Source organism: Prinia subflava, chromosome 13, assembly GCF_021018805.1.
Source record: "Prinia subflava isolate CZ2003 ecotype Zambia chromosome 13, Cam_Psub_1.2, whole genome shotgun sequence".
Classification (NCBI taxonomy): Eukaryota; Metazoa; Chordata; class Aves; order Passeriformes; family Cisticolidae; genus Prinia; species Prinia subflava.
The window spans coordinates 12,624,993-12,641,120 of NC_086259.1; the positions used below are offsets into that span (position 1 = coordinate 12,624,993).

Sequence of the window (16,128 nt, forward strand, 5' to 3'; positions counted from 1 at the left end):
ATTAAATTAGCCAGCTGTAAAAACAAACAAGAAAAATCCTGTCGACATGCCCAAGCATGTTTTGAAGTCTCAAATCTGGAGTGCACCTTTCCCTCTGCAGCTGTGTGTGCACAGTAACTGGTACTGTTAATTGTAACTGTTAATTGTCACTGTTGCAAGCAAGAGAGGCCTGGCCACACGCCAGCTACTCCTGTTGCTACTGAAGATGGACATAGAGAACACTGAACAAGAAATGACAGCTTTCACTGATGGGGTCTAATTTGGGTGAAGAAGCTGACAGCTACCATAAGATTTAAACCAAAATAAATAGTCTCAGACCAGCTAAGAATCCAGTGGACTTGGCAGTGTTAGGTTTATAGTTAGACTCAAAGATCTTAAAGGTCTTTTAACCTAAATGCTTCTCTGAGTTTAGGAATTAACTAATTTCCTATATTGATATGTTAGTAAATGGAATACAGGAAAACATTCTTGCTAAACACATCAAAATGCAACAGCTGAGGAGTTAAAATGCTATTATATATCTTACAGAAAATAAAATGTAATTTTAGTTTTGAAAGACATAATATAGAACAGCATCCAAATCTCTCCTCTCTTGTACATTTCATGAATTGTCTGCATAAGTGAGAGTTTTCTGTAAACAAATAAATCTGCAGGTTTGAATCGCAGCATATGATCGATTGCAGGGAGGGAAAAGGTTATAGCCAGAGTTGCCAGACTGCATTTGAACCAGCTCTGCAGGAGTCAGAGCAGAAGGGAGGAGAGCAATGTCTTGTTTTGCAGAAAGCCTCCCTGATGAAATATTTCTTTGGCTGTAAATCTTTGTCTCATACAGTGTTTAATAAAACCTGTCTGAGACATGCAGTCTATCCAAAAAACAATCAGATTTCTGGGTGAGGTCATACTCGTTCAGCACAAGTAACAACTTTTTTTGTTGTTGTTGTTATTCGGTTGCATTTTAACATTGTGTATCATAAGGGGTTCTTTTTTAATGTTCCTGTGGTTTCGTGTGAAAAGAGGGAAGAAAATACATTAATGTGAAGTAGCTCTCTCAGCGAACATTTAATGGACTGACAGAAATCTTGTTTGGTAAAGATTGCATTTTAATAAAAATGGAACATTTTCATTGTATTTGAGAGAAGATGACCAGCCATGATCTGCTGAGAAACAAAAATGTAGGAGAGCCTCTTTTCCTTTTAAGAATTCATAGCAACACTGTAAAGGGTGGAAATATCTCCAGGGCTCTTTAATTCTTATCTCCATTCCATTGTCCCAACAGCTAACTTGCTAACAGGCCCATGACTTCACAGGTAGGTGTTAGTGGAATAAATGGTGATTGAGTTACAGAGCACTTATAAATATTTATGTTATGTAGCTCCAAGCAAAAACACTTAAATTTTTTCCCTTGAATCACTTCAAATGTTTGTAGCTTGCATAAATAAACTGATCAGGCTGAGGGAAAAGGCTTAGTAAATCGCTATTGTTTGCATGAATTTTGTTAACTAAAGAACTCTTGGTCAGGTAAAAGAAAGTTCCATGAATATTGCTAATTTCTCTGGGTATGGGGAAGGAGCTTGTCTTCATGATGGCCTTTAAATCTTTTTTAAGCCCCTGCTTGAAAGCCAGTCCAGAACAACAAAGCACAAGAACAGACCAGGTACTCTGTTTCCTCACTGCATGTTCACTGCCTGTGCTCCAGACTCTTCCATTTGCCTTTCATCTCTTCTTTGCTAGACCAAACACACACAATTTTATCAGCTTGTCCTCAACATCAGGTTTCCTCACTGCTTATCAGCTTTCTCCCCCTCTGGGTCCTTCTCAGTCCATGCTTTGAGCCCAGCACTGTTCTGCTGAGGCACTGCCTGCAGGGAACGGCAAACAAGGGATCTTTTGGTACCTGCACACACAGGTGAGCACGGCAGGCACTGGCCTGAGCTCTCCTTCCAGTTCCCTGCTCTCCTCTGGGGAACATATTTTGCAGCTGTTACAAGGTCAAAAGTCTCATACAATTGTGTTTTTACATTTTCTAGGTGTATTCCTTAGTCACTTTTCTCATTTTTCCCCCCACCAGGTACATTTTTTTTTTCAGTAATGAACTGAAAAAAAGCTTTGAGCCCTTTTTGGCCAAAGGACAACAAATTTAATGTTAGTAGTCATTCTATTAACTAATACGGCACTTTTTTCTTGGTATCTAAAGAAAGAACTACCTGTACAGAACTTTCTGGAGTACAGCCAGGTTGCCTCTGAAAGAGTGAAATTCAGGTGTGCTTTCTGCCTTTATAAATATTGCTTTTGCTTTGTGAAAAGTTCAAGTACACCAATTTGAAATAGGTGTTGGCATGTTACCACTTTTTAAGGGTTAAGTTGTTATTCTAAATTACTGCCATTTACTGCCTGGTTGAAGGAGTCCAGAAGTTCTTTAACTGGTGCATGTCTTCTCTGAAAGAAGAAAGGTCATTCTTAAAGCCCAGGGAAAATGGCAGTTTGAGGCTACAGATATCTGCAATATTACTGAGCATGTATTCTTGGGAAAGAGAAATAAAGGCAGGAAATAAAATACTAATCATAAATCATATCAGCACAAGAGCTGGAAATAGTATGTCTAAGCTTCTGATCTACCATTTTTGCTGGGGTTAAGCAAAATGCTTACAATTAATATGTTCTTGCAGCTGTGTTGAATTTAATGTAACCCAAATAAATCATTAAATATGTTCTTTTCAGACCTTGTCAGGTAGTTTAATTTATGGTGGACTTACCTTCAAAATGCAGGAGTTTTGTCTAACTCAGCTGACATACCATCTGCCAAATCAACCATGTGCTCAGTTAAGGGAATGTAGTTCCAGGGAGGCAATGCAGGAATTGCTTCTCTAGAAAAGGAACAAAATCAAACTGTGCTCAGGCCTTTTGAGCACCAGTAAAGTATTTTGCAAAGGGAGGGGGGCCCAGGCAGGGCTGTGTACAGGAAAAGAATGGAAGGGAGTATAGTGCAAGGCAGGATTTCCTGAGGCATAAAACCCCAGCAATCCTGAAACAATATGTATTACTGGAGGAGAGCATAGCTAATAGCTGTATAGCTCTGAAATCAATAAATAGCAATAAAGAAGTCTAAATTTTCTGTGCCTGCCTTGATGATGTTTGGGTCCTTCTCTAATGTACCAGGCCCACAAGTATTTATTTATGCACTAAACCTTCCTTACAAATCTTCACGTGATGCTCAAGTGACTAAACCTGGGCAAGCATGAAAATTTTACAAGGTTATGTAGGATTCAGACTTGATACAATAAAATAAGAACCCCTGAGGTTTAGTATGTTTTCGTCAGTGCTTTGGGTTTTGTGCATTTTAGACTACTTATGTGGTATAAAATTCTTTTGTATATGTTAGCAGTCCATTAATGCATTTTTTGAAATTTTGTAGATTAGTATTTGATGAATATACACTTGTTTCCTTCCTCTGAGGTTCTCTGGAACTGTTTTTAACAGGCACTGGTAATGACTTTTGAGTGGTATTTATAGCTTTGTTTGCCTTGCTCTCTACTGGAAGGACTAATCTCTTAAACATTTCATTCCAGTATCTCAGATTAATTTTCCACAAATCAACTTCAAACAAATTCTAGTGCAGACATTCTTACACTGCAGAAACTGTCCCATCTCAGATAAAAGCATGGTGTAGTTAGGACAAAGGGCAAGGGACAATCATCTTTTTGCAAATCAGCAAAAGATAGCTGCAAGCAGTGTCAAGAAGAAAATTAGAAATCAGAAAAATAAATATCTTCTTACTCTACTTACCATTGCTTTAATAAACTTAAATAGCTTCATAAAATTTGTACAGGTTGTCATTTTTAATGTCTATTAAGTCTAGTTTTGTCTTTTCTGAGTAACTGCAACAGTTTTACTAATCAGTTTATATGATTAGTCCTGAAGTGATTTGGTTTTATTATTCTCCTTTCTATATTCTAGAGATAACCAAGTTTCACATTTCCTTCCTGCAATTCCAGTTGTTCTTCACATTGAAGTCTTGTTTCTTCCCATAGATTCTAAAGAATAGTTTGATTATTTTATCTTTACTCCTGCTCAGTGCCATTTATTCTTCCTTGTTTCATAATATCAAGGTAACTGCAGAAAACAGAGGTGAGGACAATAAAAATCTTAGCTAATGAACAAGCTTGGGCAGGAGCAAAATACCATAAGCTTTCAGCAGTTTGATATTTCATACCAGTGATCAACATGAGACGTTTTTAACAACTCACACTACAGACCTTATGAGAGTATGTCATTTTGGTGAGAAAAAAATGGTACTAGTTCCAGGTCACTGGTTTTCAGTTTGGTAGCAAAACTTTTTATATCAACAACAGTTTCATTTCAACAAATGTGTAGCATCCCTTCAAAAACGCCACACTGGAAAACAGACAGCTTGTGCACCCACTGTTTTGATGCCAGTTCTTCTATTAACAGTTAAAACTGGGCTTAGATTTGGCATCAGATTATATTCTCAAGTAGGCAGCTGCTTCTAGAAAAGAGCCAAAACTGTTTGTGTGTCAAAACCACAATGACAAAAATTCAGCATAGCCTGCCAGCCAGCACATCTTTCACAGGAGTATAAAGTGTCCAGCAGAACAACTAAATGGAATGATTTTGAAAGCTGCTAACTTTCAACAGTATTGCTATTTTCTCTCTTAAAGGTTATTTCCCACAGGTGAATGTTTATTTGTTTTACCAAGAGTCTTATGCCTTCTAAAGAGGCAAAACACCATGACAGCAATTCCTTTCCTCACAAGCAAGACATCCTTTTTTAGCAGACTGTTGAAATTTCCCATTTAAAGTGTAGATTTTAAAGTGAAAAAAAATTCAACTGTGAAATAAATATTTAGCTTCTTTAATAAGAAAACTAATTTCAACATTCTGATAGACATTGTTTTTAATTGTAACAATATTTTAATTCAAGGCAGTCTCAAAGTTCAATGAAGTTACCAAAAAAATGTTTATGGTTCCAGCAGCATGGTAGCTGGAAATTTGGATGTAAAACGTTTCTTATTTCTTAAGTATGCCTAGACAACACATCATTACTGCATTTGTGATCAGCCAAACAACTGAATTCACTTAGAACTTTGAAACTGCAGACAGAACAAAAGCAACATAGGGAAACAAATAACATGGGTTTGCATTTGAAATACCTGTAGATGGTATAACGAGTTCTCATGTTAATCTGGTGCCATAAAGCTTGAAGAAACCCCACTGGGCCTTTAAAAATCCAGCACCTTATATCATTATTTTCATTATAAAGAAAGCAATCTTATTACTTCCCTTTCAAATTATGCTGGTTTTGGCTAGGGTAGAGTTAATCTTCTCCATAGGAGCTAGTATGGGGCTGTATTTTGAATTTGTACTGAAAACAGCATTAACAATTCAGGGATGTTTTGTTATTGGTGGGCAGAGTCACACAGAGCCAAGGCCTTTCTGCTCCTCAGCCCACCAGGGAGGAGGCTGGGGGAGCACAGGGAGCTGGGGGAGCACGAGCTGGGACAGCTGACCACAGCTGGCCAAAGGGACACTCCAGGCCACGTGGCATCGAGCTCAGCTCGGGAAGAAGGAGAGGGGAGACATCTGGAGTGATGGCATTTGTCTTCTTAAGTAACCATTACGTGGGATGGAGCCCTGCTTTCCTGGAGATGGCTGAACACCTGCCTGCCCATGGCAAGTGGAATTCCTCGTTTTCCTTTGCTTGTGTGCAGCTTTTGCTTTACCTGTTAAATGGCCTGGATCTCAACCAACAACTTTTCTCACTTTACTGTTGTGCAGTGTAGTTGTCTGCTGGGGCTAAACCACAAATGTTCTTTTCAGCGTCCAGTGTGAGGCTTGAAGGGTTCAAGGTAACAACAGAGGTGACCGGAATGTGCTGGATCACATTTATACCTGCTGTTGCTGTTTATCTGTTGACAGACTCCTGTGCTTGCCATGGGACTTGTTTGCCTTCTGTACACAAGTGTCTGGTGCTCGTTAGTGGCTGGTTTGTTGCTTCCACTGCTTGCTGTAGCACTTATCACCTTACTGACTGTGCCTGGGAACATTCTGATAACAGGAATGTGTCTGTGCTGCTGGACTGGACAGGCTGGAACTCCATGTGAACTCAAATCAAAGGGTCCATGACCTGAGGACGAGTTCAAGCAGCAGCAGGACAATCCAAAGCATCTGTGACCATGGGTGAGTCCAGGCCAGAAAACCTCCCAGTATTCCCAGGCTGTCTCCCATTAGAGTACAACCATGACAACAGTTCAGCAGAACCATTTCTAAATTATCATCTTGGCACCTCTTCTGCCTGGTTTACTTTTACATTTGAACTGCAGACATGTTTAGAGAGATACACAGATGTAAAGTATTAATGTTTTTCCATTTTCCATGCGTAGTCCAAGTCCCACATCTCTGAAATACCGATGTAAGTACTGCTACATTTTCATATGGTCATTTGCGAGGAAAATGAAGTAATTTATGTGCATAATATAAAAACTCCAAGTCTTACTTAAGGCCCTACTGAAGAAATATTTCTTGATTCTCTGAAGCCTTTCACTCTAATAGCTGGCTCAGATATGAGTGCAGTGAAAGGCAGTAAATTTTTTCTCCTCATCCAGTATCCTGTTGTTCATTATCCTTATTTGGAACTATTTATAAACAGCCATTCTTCCATACTGACCTCCAAAAAGTCATGATGAATTTTCCTCCCTTCTAAAAAAAAAAAAAATCAAGGAAATAAGGTGTCATCTCACTTGAACTCTGTTTGCTCTGGCGCATATTGCACTTCTCCCATCTCTGAGGTCCAAATTAGAATTTGTTATACCAGTCTTGGCAATTTCTGTTGGCAGTGGTTGACCTGACCTTTTAATCCAGTTAGCTTTTTCCACTACAGTACTCAAATAATGAGCTGTAGGAAGAGTTGCCTTTAGTCAATGGACTGTGAGACACTAATGTGAATCTTTGCCATCACAAATTACTAGAGTTTAATGCATACAACAGGCTGTGAAAAAGTCTGTCACAACAACAGCCTGTTAACCTTAGAGGGACAGTCTGGGCAATGAATGACTTGTCCCAGAGGACTGCATCTGCTCACTGAAAGTGCAGTCACCACAGCTTGTGCTGCCCTCTCCCCGAGGCACAGGCACGTGTCCAGCAGTGCCCGAGCGCGGCCGGTCACTGTGGGGTGTGTGGTGATGCTTTCGTAATCCGCGCGGGACAGGGCCTGCTGCGAGCGCAGCACGTCGAGGATGTGGTTCAGGCGTCCTTCTGTCATGCAGCTCAGGATGCTCTGCCTCTGGCAGGCAAGGATTTGACAGCAGTTTCCTTTGCTGCAAGGACCTTGAGCGAAAGGAAAGCAAAATTAGATAAATCAAAGGCTTTTTCATTCAGAAGTTGTTAACAGGTGATAGCATTAACACCAGAAATATAAACTCGGTAGGGGAAGAAAGGAGGAGTTAGTTTGTTTGCATTCTATGTTTGAAACTAGTCCAGAAGTATTTTAATCTCGTGGTTGAAACTCACGAAGATCAGATTACAGCAAATAAGTGTTTCTAAACCACTGAGTCTCCAACTGTGTGAGGGCAGAATATTTTCAGGTCTTGCCCTATTCATCTGGCATCTGTATTTAACTTTATGCAAAGCACCTTGGCTGGACAGAGATGAGAAAACTTTCTCCTATGAAGGTGGAAGGACAGATAACAGGTAGTTCAGGGTAGGAGGAGTGTTTGAAACATGTAGCATGAAACTGGGAAAATGAATATATGTCAAAGCAAAACTAGTAACAAAAGTAATATTCTTGATAAAGTGGTTGAGAGCTTTGGGTTCTGCCTCTTTTCATGAGGTGATTAGAATACCAAGTGCTGACACTTGCGTTTTTAGTGTACAGTAAATACCATACACCAAGAGAAAATTAATTCCAAAAGCCATGTTGCTTTGGAGAACATGGGTCTGTCATTCTGATTTCTGAATGTTGCCAGGAGAGTTCTGTGATGAACTTTTCCTGGATGATCTGGTCTCTTGATTTATCTAGAAATTATGTCATCACTCAAGTAAATTGCCATGGAGAAGGACAGCCAGATAGGTTGAGAATTTTTGTAGGTCAGTTTGCAAAAAGTTAGCATAAAAACTTCACAAAGCTTCACCCACAGGCAAAGAGTCTTCACAAACCAAAAGCTGACCCTTTCTGCCTCTGTTCTGCAGGAAGACCTGAGATATGTGAGGGGATGAAGGGTCCCTCTCACCTGCTTCTGTAGTCAATAGCTACTTTTGCAGAGGTAGGCAATACCAGCTTATGATTGCAAAAGAATACTCCAGACCTAAACAACTAATGTATTTCACATTCAGTGTGTACTATGGTTTTTGTATTTTTTTATGGTCTTTTCAGAACTGTTCTCAGCCTCACTGTGGCCCTGAAAGAAAGGAACAAGCCAATGTTCTCAGGGGTCAGTGCCTGAACTTCTGAGAACAGAGGAGCAGCTATACACAAATAGACATTTGTATCGAGTTAGAATCAGTTATTACTCTAAATACTTGAAAATGTGCACAAAATTTAGAAACATCTGTTTCCTCCAAGTTTTAAACAATTTAATCACTAAGATCTGGCCAAGGTGAGTATTGCCAGCTCAGAGTGGCAATACCTGTGCCGTACCTGTCCCTGCCTGTCCAAGGTGCAGTGGATGTGGTCTGTGCTGAAGAACCAGTGGTGGGGAGTTTTGCTGACTGCTCTCTTTGCCTGTAGTTGAACCAGATGAAGGAGTTGTGCAAAAGGAGCTTGATTTTCTTGTCTCAGAGCCTGGGTGATCTAGAAAAAGTTTAAGATGAGCAAGATTAGACCTTTGAATTGAACAACAAGAAAACATTACACATGTCAACCACAACAGGAGACAGGAACTGAAGACTGACTTGAGATTACTTTGCCTCTTGTGAATACATCATTATTCCTAGGAAAACTTTGACATATATTATGACACACATCTAACTTTTCCAAGCTGCCTGTAGGAATTTGTTACTGAAATTATGGAACATTTTATTCTGTCCAGAAGTGTGATGGCCATTGATCAGAAGTAAAGTGCTTGGAAACACAGATGTTTCTGCAAGTGAATTGACTTCTGATGTCTCAATTTTTATACCTGAAGGCATGAGAAACACAGGCAATCTCTTCTTGACACAAATTTAAACACTTAGGACAAATCCACATTGGAAAGGTAAAGAAAGTTATCTGTAGAGAACAGTGATTATGAGGAATTATTCATACATTCCTGGCAACATTGCCTTTTTAAAACATATCTCCCTTTCTTAGCAGATTACAAAAAAAGCAGTTATTCCTGGTGGCACAAAGCAGCGTGATTCCCAGAAGGGACTTGTTCTCTCAAAAGCAACAGGTAATATCTGATGTGTGAGAGAAAAGCAGCTCTACATTTATAGCTGAGTGTTCTAAAAAAAAAAAAAAAAAAAAAAAAAAAGTAAAATTTTGTTGTTGTTGTTTGATCTGTACATCTAAGTGGAAAGCTTTGTGGTGTCTCTGGTTTCCTGCAGTCAGCTCATGCTTCAGATGGTATCAGCAGAGAGCACAGCTTTACTCTGAGAAGTGACAATTTTACATGAAAAATTACACTTCTATATGGAACAACTAATAATATTTGTCATTTTCTTATAACAGCTGGAGCTGAATATAATTCAAGACAGTGACCTTTTGTGTCCGTTGCATTCTGTGGGGTAGTATTTGACACACCCATCTCAATATTATATCCTCCTGCTGTATTTGCACTGCTATCAAGTAGAACAGTTGACAAGCTTGGCACTACAAGAGAAATTTTCTTGCTGATTAAGGGGTTGTCTTTTTCTGGACAGATGATCTGAAAGAGACCAAAATAGAGCAGAGTTATCTTCTTGGAAACTTGTGTTCCAAAACCTTTTCTAAACAGGAGAGGTTCAAAACAAACCTTGAGACAAGGAAGTTGTTTTTGCAAGAGCAAGGTCAGAGTGAGCTGCTTGGAACAAGGTAAAACAGAGGGTTTTGTTGGGTGGAGTTCTCCTGGTTAGGAGTGTTTTGCCCAAGTGTTTGCACTGTACAGTGTCAGGGCTGGCAGCAGAAACAAGCAGCTGATGCAGTATTCTGAAGGCTCCTGTGCCACGAGCTCACCTGTGAGTTGCGCGTGCCTCTCTGCAGTGTGTACCTCTCTGAGCCTTTGCTTGCATTAAGTGCTCTCTCCTGGAAGAAGGAAACCACAGTAACTGCAGGAAGTGTAGACTTGGTTTGTTCCATTCACAGCTGCCACGAGCTACAGTTTATACTAACATAACTTATTCTGGCAATATATTATACTGTAAGTTACACTCATATATAGTGACAGTGAGCTGCACACAGCAAAAGGGCATAGAATCTGACAAAGTTCTGCCCTGTTACTCTTTCCAGTGTTTCAATTTTATATTAAGACCCAGGGTTGAATCATGCAGGGGAAGGTGAAAATAAGCTTGTATTGAGAGAGATTGGGCAAGCTAGAAAATGCCTTTAAGTAGCCAAACAGCATGGCCACCCTGTGTTCAGTGTGCCAAACTGTCTGCAGTAAGGATGTGTCAATACTTGTAACTTTTTTTCCAGTTTATACATCCACAGCAGATTTGTTAAATTATTTTTTAGATTTTATATTTCAACAGTTGTGAATCAATTTCCAGAAACTTCAGCATCATTTTCAGAATATTTTTGACTTATCAGTTCAGTTGTTTGAACAATAAATAATGCTCATTAATAAATCTTCACAATCTAACAAAAAATAAACTTTGCTCAAGGGAGATCAAAGCATTAAATTATGGAATATTTGGCAGTACAATCTTAAATAAACTTCAACAGCAGTAAAAATTACTTTGACTCTAACTATGCCACCTATTAAAACATTGATAAAGGCTGTTCTATAAGCCCAGAATGTGATTGCAACACATAGAAATAGTGCAGCATGCACCAACATACACAACACACAGTAATGAAACCAGCAACACCAACCATGGGTTGTGTAACTCCAGCTAGAGTCAGAGTCCTTGTCCAAGGGGCAAACACGTGTGTCATTGTTTTCCCTGGTGCCTGGGTTAGCTAGCCAGGATGTTGCTATGTTTGTGGCAGTCCCATTTGTGCCAGATTTCCCCTGGCAGTGTAAGCAGATACGGAGTTAGCTCTATCCCCCGTTCCCCATCCCCTCCTGTGGTATTAGAGCCCCTGAGGCCCTGGGGTGAGCAGGGTCTTTGCCTGAAAGCCTGGCAGTTTAGAAGCACTCAAGGGTACAGAGGAGTGCTGTTACTGGTATTGCTACCACAGGTACAAACGCTGTTCCAGTTTTGAACTAAATGGTTTCTAACCAGTACATACAAAAACCTGTCCTTGGTTCTAGCCCTAATCTGCAGTACTTGAGCTGATGTTTGTTCTCACTCACGTGAGTTTGCCAGTCTGACTCCAGGTGGTGACTAGAACAAAGCTGTCATATTTTTAAAATAGCATGTAGCAATTAACTAATTTTCTAGAGAACCTCACAATATACATTCTACAATTTCTGAATGAACCTGAAGTGCCAAAGGGTACTCTCCAGCTCTCTGGCATGACCAGTAAAACAATCAAGACAAAACCTTCACTGGTTTTGGGTCAGAAAGATTGCAATTGAATGAATCCAGTAATGTTGTTGTAGGAGAACAAGAAATTTTGCACTGACCTTTGCATCCATCAAATTGTAGATTGCTGCAGAAATTTCTTCCTTATTTATACTAGTTAAAACTCCATTTAGAAGGTGTACACATTCTGCAGGGGTAATAAATCATTTTAAATACCACATAGTATAGGAAAGCATGTATATATTTAGGCATTATCATTATATTGCAGCTAACTTTACTATTATATTGAGAAATTGGATGAAATAGAGGATGAAATTAGTTCAATACAATACTTCCACAACATGCTTTATTTTATAGTTAACAAAATTTTGGAGACAAGTCAATTTCTGGTAGGAAGCTTCAGTCAGAGGAAGCATCAAAGGTAGTCCAATGATCTAAAGACTTCAGTTGTTCAGCAATGTTCCCATAAGGACTGCCTCCATTACAAATCTTGCACAGAAAGAAATCCCGAATGTTACCTGCAGAGTGTGGTCTATAATCTGGTTCTTGATGCCAGCACAGAGCAATGAGGTGCAATAATCTATTCCTCTCAGGCAAATTGCTTGGTATGAACTTTTCTGAAAGGCCCGGCCGCAAACTGCTGCAGATTCCTCTCAAAACATCAAGGAGGGTTGTTTGACCTACAATTTAAAAGAAAATGTCACTGCCAAAAAAGATTAAAGACCTCTTAAAATTACATCCAATGTAAGTCATATTGTGTATTTTAAAACAAAGACTGCTTTTTTAAAATGAAAAATATATTAATGCCCTTGTAAGTCGATATGGTAGCTTTTAGTAATAGCTATAGCTGCTTATTGCAACAGAACCTTTCAGGCTGAAGAACTCTGTCCAATACTGAGTCACAAATGGTTATGTGAACTTGTATTGTAAACTGCATGCACAGATACCTCAGATAAATAATACATATTATTATTTTAAGTAGAGTTTTATATAAAGCCTTACACCTGCACTACAAGAACAGAACAAAAGAATTGTAAAAAAAAAAAATAATCTACTTTGAGCAGCCTCAAGATGGCAGCCATAAACTGTATGGGCATTTAGACATCATTCCATGCAGTAGTTTTTGAAGGTCCTCAGTCTGTAAAATACAGGAGTCTTTCAATCAGTTTTGCCATGCAGAATGAAGTCCATAGCAAAGAAGCCTTTACTGATCTCCACTTCCATGAAAGATCATTCCTAGGCAGTGACAATTATTATACCATGCTTTGCAAACTAAGTTCTCTGAAACTGCTCACACTTTCGTCTAAGAAAGTAAGATTCCCTGCTTCCTTAAGATGATTCATCCTGAACTGACATTTCTGGATTGGTATCCAACTCATAGCTGTAAAAATGAGTATTCTGCTCATTCAATTAGCTACTTGTCACTGATTTTAAAATTCCAGCTGACAAATATGAAGTGATATTCCTTCTCACTGAAGGTACATGGAAAACCCAACTCAGTGACAGTGCTTCAGCAAGCACAGGTTGATAATAGTGGAGGAAGAAGCTGCCTGTTCCATTCAGGAAGAGCAGCTTCTTTGGAAACATTTAGGATTTGGTGAGGAATTGTAATATTTATGTCCTCTAATGTGGAGCTTTGTGCTGTAAAAGTAAGAGAAGGCAAAGAGACATCTGAAAAGATGGTGTTTGTATCATAATTTCACTACAATATAGGAATTTGTGGACAAGATGTGGACAGCACGAAGTCTGACTTGAACAATAAATACCTTCAAAAGGTTTCTGTCTGCTGAGGGTCTCCCAACACAGGATTCCAAAACTGAAAGAAACCCAAAAACCAACAAAACAGTGAAAGATCATTCATTAGTTTGCAATCTGTGTCTACATCCTCAGTCTCAAAAGCAATTTATTGCTTTAAGAGAAAGGAGTTATTCAAGACAAGCATATCAAATAATCTACAAAAATTTGATTTTTATGCACTAGGTTTCTATTATCTTCAACAAAATTTGATGGGGCTCCAAATACCTTCCTCCTTTTCCAACATCATAGGAATAATTGCCGTGGGACCATAGCTCTATATATATAACCACAACTCAGATGCTATAAAATACACTGGTTTAATAAAAAGATCAAGCTTCAAAATGAGAGGGAGAAAAGAGGAGGCTGCTAGATGAAAACATTTGTATGACTGACTTTGAGAACAGTTCTTAATCTTGGTATCTTATTCACCAAATATGGGAATTTATAAATTTCATTCACTGCTGTAATTGGCCTCATGTGCCATATTATCCCACTGCATTATGTATGTCTGGCATTTTTACTGTAATGTCTTTGAAGATAAGTGTTCTGGCAGCATTGTAGAGTGCAGCATGAGCTAGGTATGATGAGCTCTTAAAAACTCCATTCACCTGTAAATATCACCTTCCTGGGAAGGGAAGCCTCCTTCAAGTATTTCAGGAGGAAGATACACTAAATCCTGGCAGTTTCTCTGATGGCAGTTCTGCAGGTCTGACCTCAGTTTCTGTTTCCTCCAGTTGGTAAGGCCATACTCTGATATCTACAGAAATGCAAGCCAAAGTCATTTTAGTAACATAACAAGCCTTGGCATCAAATGTTGACTAGTAAGATCAATATATGCAACATTAGGACAATCACTGGATTTTACATTAATGGACTAAAAGCAGAAGCTCCTACCTTGGCTCTGTACTGCACATCCAAAATGACATTGGAAGGTTTCAGGCTGCAGTGGCAGAGAGCAGGTTCAAGGCTGTGAAGGTGATGCAGCCCTTCAGCCACATCTGACAGGATCCTTATGAGTAAGGGAGAGGGAAGCTCTGGGTACAGTTGATGCTAAGTAACACAAAATACAGGGTTTGGTACAGTGAAGTTGTTACTGTTCCCATTTTCATTTGACAACAAACAGAACAAAATATGGAAGCACAATGCAAAACTGAAGAACAGATTGTGACTACTGTCCATAATTTACATGCTGATTGTTCTTTGATCTCGTAATTAATTTTATCACCTCAAAGATGACATCTTTTATCTACCTCATGGATGAGGGAGTGGAGGGATCCATTGTTCATCCATTCAGTCACTATCCCCACAAGTCCATGGTACTGGTAAATCCCAAGGAAAGGCAGGAGACGTTCAGACTCGTAGTGTCTGACACTTGCTATGTCCTGAAGCAGCAACTTCCACTCTCTGTAAAAATAACCAAGTCAGAGGCAGGTTAGACTGAAGGCAACTTCAGCAGGAGATGAGAATGTAGGATATGGAAATGAGAGAGAACCATATGGTTGAGCACAAGCTAGTATTATTTTACCAATAAATCCAATGTCATATAATTTTCCAAACAATTTTAAGAACATGAAGCAGTTGTAGTGTAGTGTATTTTTCTGGTTTAAGGTAAGTTTAGTTTTTTTAACGTAAAATGAAAGGCCTCTGGATGCTTTAATATGAACATAAGAGCACAGTTTGAAGCAGGATTGAAGTGTGAATGCAGGAAAAAGCTGGAGCATATGAAATGCTAGATTAATAAAGCAAATATTTACCTTTACTGTTCCAAATAACTTGTATTTTTGTGCTATCTGTGACATCCCCATTTGCAAGGAAATTATGTGTTTCCATGCTTTCCATGCACATCTCACTGCTGTGTAACCCTGGCCATTACCTTCCCTCCTCCCATTTCCCCTGCTCTCATCATGCTGGTTTAGATTAAATTCATGCTGGTTTAGATTAAATTCAATGGAGGTCTCTTCAGGGACCTCTAGAAAAGTAACACCTTAGCATGCTGGTACTACTGACCCAGGTTTGTAGACACTATTATAGTAGAATAATTATTGACTTCAGGATTAAGCTCTACTTTATAAAAAATTGTAAAAAAACCCACAGAGCTTGTTTCTCAGTAAAATTGCCTGGAAGTTGCCTCTTGGCTGGTCAGGATTTCTAGGAATGGAGATGTTCTTAGGGATCAGGTGATCCTGGATATGCCACAATTTGTTCTGGTGCCAGCACTGCAGGTCTGTGCTGCCCTCCTGCATGGTTGGTTGGCAGATAAGACCCATACCTGTCATCCTGGCTGGTCAGCAGCTTCACAGAGATGGGAGTGTTCCAGGAAATATGAAAGGCTTTGAGTGCAAAGCCTGAGCCAGTCCTGATCAAGGTAAAGCTTTCCAAATCTTCCTGGGCTACCACAGGTAATGGATTGGCCATTTCTTGATGGCTGGCTTGGGGAAAAAATGTGGCAGAAAAAAAAATTCTTAGAGTTTTTTTTGTCACAATTACCAAGGCACAGTGAAGCTGCACCACCCCTTCCCAAATATCATATCCAGCAGCCTTCCTTTCACCACTCTGTGTCAGACTTCCCTTACAAAGAGAGGAAAAATGCACTAATTGCAAAGGAGTGTCTGGACCATAATTTGCCCTCTGAAGCTGCAAGGTGCTAATTAATTGCTCGTCATTATTTCTATCTGATGCCTTTGAAATAGTAGACCAGTACTTATAATGTGTGATTTTAATGCGATACTGAAT

The 16,128-nt window shown here is 39.3% G+C and overlaps 1 protein-coding gene across 1 annotated transcript; it reads right to left on the minus strand.

The window, feature by feature from the left end:
- Window positions 1-405: 405 nt before the first annotated feature.
- LOC134557737 (receptor-interacting serine/threonine-protein kinase 2-like) lies at window positions 406-15,820 on the minus strand. Its single transcript, XM_063410960.1, has 13 exons — window positions 15,665-15,820; window positions 14,646-14,799; window positions 14,290-14,445; window positions 14,004-14,152; window positions 13,365-13,414; window positions 12,117-12,278; window positions 11,700-11,785; window positions 10,145-10,213; window positions 9,692-9,857; window positions 8,651-8,803; window positions 3,784-7,341; window positions 2,754-2,864; window positions 406-1,859 (listed from the first exon to the last, which is right to left on the minus strand). The coding sequence occupies exons 1-11, from the start codon at window positions 15,808-15,810 to the stop codon at window positions 7,019-7,021; spliced, it is 1,614 nt and encodes a 537-aa protein (XP_063267030.1). The 5' UTR covers window positions 15,811-15,820; the 3' UTR covers window positions 406-1,859; window positions 2,754-2,864; window positions 3,784-7,018.
- Between the last annotated feature and the right edge of the window lie 308 nt (window positions 15,821-16,128).

What these genes read in the sequence shown, in the direction of transcription:
- LOC134557737 (XM_063410960.1), bottom strand. Translation starts at nt 15,810, where the DNA reads ATGGCCAATCCATTACCTGTGGTAGCCCAGGAAGATTTGGAAAGCTTT. An exon ending in TTATAGACCACACTCTGCAG is followed by an intron (nt 11,786 to 12,116) that starts GTAACATTCGGG and finishes TTACCCCTGCAG; the next exon opens with AATGTGTACACCTTCTAAAT. An exon ending in GAATGCAACGGACACAAAAG is followed by an intron (nt 8,804 to 9,691) that starts GTCACTGTCTTG and finishes AACTTTTTCTAG; the next exon opens with ATCACCCAGGCTCTGAGACA.